At 35.3% G+C, this 6,369-nt stretch overlaps 1 protein-coding gene across 2 annotated transcripts in view; it reads left to right on the top strand.

The window, feature by feature from the left end:
- The first annotated feature begins 203 nt into the window (after positions 1-203).
- Positions 204-6,369, top strand: part of LOC149068649 (thyrotropin-releasing hormone receptor-like) — a 75,885-nt gene continuing 69,719 nt past the window's right edge. For both annotated transcript variants that reach the window (XM_089250624.1, XM_089250625.1), the window contains exon 1: positions 204-1,035. In XM_089250624.1, coding sequence (XP_089106750.1) covers positions 669-1,035 — 367 coding nt within the window. In that variant the 5' untranslated portion in view covers positions 204-668. The remainder of the gene's footprint in view (positions 1,036-6,369) is intronic.

Below are 6,369 nucleotides of genomic sequence, written 5' to 3'. Positions count from 1 at the left end.
CACTTTCTCATATTTACTCTGAAACACCCACATTCCTGAATCTTACACTCACCCCACCGATCTAGTTTCCAGGTGATCCACAAGTCGTCGTGTCCATGTGTGTGGGTGTAGGTACATACCTCATGTGTTTGCCCTCCTATACTTCTCTCTCTCTCTAATACACGCCACTGCTTCTCCTCTCGCGCTTTCCGGATCTCTCAACTTCGATCATTACGCCACTGACAGCCACCGAGAATAGCTGGGAGAAAATTCCGGGAACCTGACGGCAGGCAGCACAGCATAGCACCGGAACAGCACAGCAGCTCATCGATGAACATTTTCTCCTCCGGAGGCGAAACTGATTCGAGTTTGCGAAGACAAACTTCTCGAGGGAGTTTCTCACTTCAAAAAGCGTTCAAATTAAATATTCAATAGAATCACTATTCATTACGGCTCTCAGTATTAAATACAATAACTATTTCACGTTTTTATTGATGTTAAAATTTCAATAAATTAACATGGAGTTTTCGGGACGCTTACGGGACATATGGATGAGCTTTCGTAAAGTGATCTGAACTTTTGTCGGAGTTGTGACGCTTATCGGATTTAGGATATAGACTTCAATGACCGCAAATGACTGCATTCAGAATATTTTCAGTGACTGATATCCAACTGAAGGGATCCAGAAAATGACCTCTTCGTTATTTCCATCGGACTTTGGTTGCGAACCTTCCAACACAACTTCATATCTGACGTCGAGTATGGATTGCAACAATACGTTCGTGAATCCGAACGCTTCCGCGGACGCATTCGATCCGGATCCGGTCTACCTGGATCCGTCTTATTACTCGCTGAATTACCGGATCGTGGGGACCGTTTTCCAAGGGATCGTATTTATAGTCGGAGTTTTGGGTAACATCATGGTGGTGATCGTTGTCATGCAGACCAGAAGCATGCACACACCTACGAACTGTTACTTGATGAGCCTGTCTATCGCTGATTTCATGGTTTTGATAGCTTCTGTACCGAATGAGATTCTCGCTTATTACCTACTCGGTAAGTTAGAAAATTAAAAATTACATTTTTTCCCTAATACTTATCTGTTTGATAACGTTTTACATTTAAGCAATTTTAACGTTTACAAAAATGACGGTATGAATGTCTGATAAATATAATAATTGGGACCCGAATTTTCACGATATTCGTCTATGCCTATCATGTGTGAATGATAATTGTCATTTAATAATAACTCACAGGGGTCTTGAGACTTTCAGACATTTAGGGGAATAAAAAACAAACCTTCGTGAAGCTCGAAGGCCAAAAAATCATACTGCAGTATCTTAATTCATACAGCGGCGTCTTAACGTGTGGTTGGCCACACGGGGCCCACTCCCACAGTCAAGCGGAAGCCCTACATTATTGGCGACATTTTAATTATTCTAAGATTTCTCTTTTGCTAAATATTAAAACCTACATCTACACTTATGAATTTTTCATTAAACGTAAATCTTGAATTTTGAAAAAAATATATTTCTTACACTAATTCTGTAAATGTTTTTTATTAATTATGAATTTTTATGACTTGCAAAAATTAATTGTTTCCACAAATTCTGAAATTATTTCTTCCTATAAAAATTAAATTATTTCTCTCTGTCACAAGTTCTGATTTTTTTTTGAAGTCATTTTGAAGTTATTTCTCTCACACCAATTGCGGAATACATTTCTTCATTGCGGTCGTTTTTCAGCACATGTCTATAAATGCTGTCACTGTGTGACTGTTCTCGTCAGTGTGACACCGCGAACAGCTTGGAGGGCCGTATCCAGCCCGCTAAGACCCGTGGCTTGAGATTACGAAGACAAGTTTCGCAATAATGAAATGAATAATCAGTTCCGTATAGCAATTTCATAAAAAAAGTTGTATGATGTAAAAGAGATCGAAATAGTTTCATTGCAAATGATAGTTAGTTATTCATAATAATAAAAATATAGTAATGCAAGACTATTTAAAAATGGATACATTGCTAATTGATTTTGAAACAATTTAACAGTTTTTCAAATGTGTTTACGAAACATGTTTTGTTTCATTATTATAATTTATCTACATCAGAGGGGACCATAAGCAGCCAACTCCCTCCCTCGATGATATATGATCGGAATTAAAAATATCTTGTGAAGAGTAAATGTAAATATTGAAAGTAAATGCCTCTATATGCTGCTGTTTTAATCAATTTCTGTTAATTTCAATGTTTCTTCTAAAGTATTAGTCACTAAAAATTTCTCTTTAAGTGATTTCCTGAGCTTTGCCTCCCTCAAACTCTTCAATCTAAGATTTTGTAACCCCTACTCGCATTAGACACAAGTCCTGCATCATGCCGCCCCCCCCCCAAAAAAAAAAAATCACGCTGCAGGGCCTCAAATGTTGGTGTCTGTGGCGGGTCCCCTGTTCAGTCAGACTATACCCGGTCCTCTCCATAGTGAGTTTAAAATTTGAAATTACAGAAAGATGATAATAATGTACCCTAGCCCAAGGTTAAAGCCCTATCGGCCCGCACCGTTTGTGGGGGGGGGGCGCGGGACTTTTCCTGTGTACGCCCTTAATCTAATTGTCATGCAAATTTATAATTGTGCGTCTGAACCGAATTTTTCCAAATAAAATGACAAATACCATTTCGGACCACATATTAGTTAGCTGAGGAGAGGCACTCCGAAATTCAGACTTCCAAACCAATGTCAAAAATATTTTTTTAAAAATTATTTTTGAATCTTCTTAGTGGCAAGAAGCACGTGAAATTACCAGAAACCGCATAAAATGTAACTAAATACACTAAAATAGACTAAATCTTAAATATGGATTTTCGTTATTTTGGGAATTACTCGGTTAGATAGATATGGCTCCCTTCACTGATTTAGCCCTTACAAGATCTTCTCCGGCCCTTAAACAATTAAAAAAAATATTTGATTGTACTTATAAAAGTATATCATAGGACAAGAAGTTAAATGTATGATACGTGTACAAACCAGAATTAGGAGAACTGAAGATGCAAACGTACAACATGAAGATGCAAACGTACAACATGAAGATGCAAACGTACAACATGAAGATGCAAACGTACAACATGAAGATGCAAACGTACAACATGAAGATGCAAACGTACAACATGAAGATGCAAACGTACAACATGAAGATGCAAACGTACAACATGAAGATGCAAACGTACAACATGAAGATGCAAACGTACAACATGAAGATGCAAACGTACAACATGAAGATGCAAACGTACTCTTTCATAAAGGTCCTGCATATAGGCCCTCGAAGAAATAATTCCACTTTTATACAGCTTGGGAAAGTGTCTTTCTGGCCGAAAAAATGGCCCCAAAGAAGAAAAGTTTATGCACCAAATGTTTCTTACGAAGATATCATCACAAGGTCGTAGAAATTGTCGAAGGCGTTGGCTCGGCCGAGAATAAAGTGTCAAAAAATGATCCAGACCCTATCGATAAAACGCTATCTAGATATGATTTTTTTGAACCGAGAATAGACGACCGTATATTTCGCCAAAATGTCAGACCATTTACGATCTCGTCGGTTCTTGATTTTTGCCACATCATCCTTATTCTATTTTTATAAGATTGATACTTTCAAGTTTTTTGTTCTCTATATTCGGATCACATTTTTCTCCATTCAGCTATTTTCTATTGATGCTTGGGGGAAAATTACTATATTCGTAAAAAATCTCTTCTACACAATAATGGTAGCTTTCGTATTAGATCTGCCGTTGGTGCCTTTTCTCTGAATGGTACATACAAATTTGTTATAAGGTACATTTGTTTGCAAAACCTCAAAAAACCCCGTGAGAATCATATGTAAAATATAAAATTTTTGACATTTGCGCAACGTTTCGTTTAATTTTTTTTGAAGTGATTATTTACATTTAAATTTTTTGTATGAAATAAAAATTTTAAGAATTGAAAATTTTAATGAGTGCGTCATAGTTCTCATAATTCTTTAAAATTTGTTTAGAGAGAAATTACAATTTTTGTGACTTTTAAAAAATGAAATTGTGAGAATTTTTATCCTGATTTTCAATCTGAAATATATTTTTTTTCATGACCATGAACAGAAATATCGTTTTTTCTTCAAAAAAAAAAAACGTTTTTTCCCAATTTTTTTTTTTGTTACAAGATACATAACATTTTCCAGAAAGTCATAATTACTAATTATTTCAATTATATTCAATTGATTAATTTTATATTAATTGAAATTTCAGTTATGCATTAATTACAAAGAAAAATTCCCAGTTTTTTTTAACTTCTCAAATATAGAGATCATATCATTCAGATTGATAATTTCCAATTGTTTTGTTCTCTCTATTCGGAACACATTTTGCTCTATACACTATTTTCTACGAATGCATGGGAGGGGAGGGGAATTATTATATATTCCAAAAAAGTTTTATAAATTTCTTCCACACAAAATGCCTGTTTTATAAACAGATGCCGTATAAATTGTGCCTTTTACCTGAATGGTACGTACAAATTTGTTGTAAAGTACATGGGTGTTTGCAGAATCCCAAAAATCCCGTGAAAACCATACGTAAAATGTAGTCGATAAGCATGTTAACTGACGTTGCATTTGGGCAACGCTTTGCCTCCAAGAAAAAAATGGCGTGGGGATCCATGATGTTCTTAATTCAGCCACCTCGTTGGGCAGTTTGCCTGTTGTGGCGTTGTATTTGTATGACTATGAACATATTTCTTTTAAATAGAAGAAAACAAGTTCTCATTTTCTTTTTGTCACAAGCTACATAACATTTTCCAAAATCATAATTACCAATTGTTTTTATTAAATTAAGCTAAGTAATGTACAATAATTGAAAAGTTAATTAGCTGAGAAGTTACATTAACAAAAAAAAATGTCTAAATTATTGCTTCATTTTTTGTACCGTCCCAAATATGTTATTTAACACTAGAAAGACGGGTAGGGGGACTAAACCCAGAAAGACGGGCAGCGGTCTGTGCGACCCCATAGCTTTTTCCGGCAATTTTTGAATATTTTAATATTTTACAGAGGGGTATAAATATTTTTATGACATAATAGAATTATAACACAGAGAATTAGTGGATGAAGCTATTGATCTATTCATATGTCTTTCTTATCATTCAGTTTTTAAAGAATTCTGTGCAAAATGACCTCAATTAATGAGCGTCAGTGTGGAGGATACTCGAGCACGGGGGATTCCGTATTTTCTATATTCCCGATAGGATTTCAGTGTTACATCGCTTCTAGGTTTTGAATAGGATCAACAAGTGTGATATTGCTTCATTTTTTTCGCAGTTGGAAGCACCTGACGATGTGCTTCCCGAAAGATTTCAACCAAGCTTGTCCATTTAGATTTGAAAAAAAAATTCACATTATTCGAGATCAGTATCTGTAAGCAATGAGTTTCTGGTAGAGCAATTTGTACTACCACTACTATACCATACATTCACCTCGTTCATATTCCTCTGCGGAACTTATGTGGAATGTGCGTAAAAATGAACCTGAAGTGAAGTTTGTTTCTATGTAGCGCTTGCTATGAAGTGTGCTGCCATCTGCCATTAGTTTTTTTAAAAGTGAAGCGTAATTATTAGGGATACGTAAAAGTGAATTTAAAAATCATTAATTTCGCATTTATTCGCAAAAAAGCAGGTTCAAAATTTCGTATTTGTTCGCAAATTTTTTTATTTTTTTACAAAAGATAAAAACTTAAAAAAATTATTAAAATATATAGAAAAAACAAATAGCATAATATAGACCATAGACTAAAGATATAATATAATAATATAATATAATATATTATTCTAACTCTGTGATATAGACCCTCGGCTAAAATTATTTCCCTGAGGCCCCTACCTTGCTGGGAAAGTATATTCTCGGTAGTTTGAACCAGATCTCATTTTCATGAGGCCTCTGTCAAACCCATGCATTAAAACGACACTGGTTGAATGACATGTGTAAAGTCAACTCTTTTCTGCTGCTGTGTCTTCAGCAGAATACTATGCCGTTCATCAATTCCAACATACAGTAGAGTCCTGTTTATCCGATCCTCCGTATCATCCGACGTCCCACCGCAAAAAAAGATCAAGCACCAACTGTTGAGCTTTCAGTATTTCACATAACGACGGAGTTAAGGCTCTAGAAACTGCAATTAAAAACATTGAGCAACAAGAAGCTACAGGAATCGACATAATGATGCTGTAAAGATGGCGAGATTTGGCAGCGAAGAAACGACACTCGTCACGAAAGCAGACTACGATTAAAAAAATGTTAAATCATCACGGGACTGAACTTTTTTAAGTACTATGTATCTAACTTCAAAATATTCTGTAGCTATAAGTTCATTTACTCAG

This window comes from Pholcus phalangioides, unplaced genomic scaffold, assembly GCF_987345545.1.
Source record: "Pholcus phalangioides strain wild (caught in Gottingen) unplaced genomic scaffold, Ppha-v1.0 ptg000024l_1, whole genome shotgun sequence".
Lineage (NCBI taxonomy): Eukaryota > Metazoa > Arthropoda > Arachnida > Araneae > Pholcidae > Pholcus > Pholcus phalangioides.
Note: the sequence above shows the minus strand (reverse complement) of the source record. Positions and strands in the feature narration are given on the sequence as shown.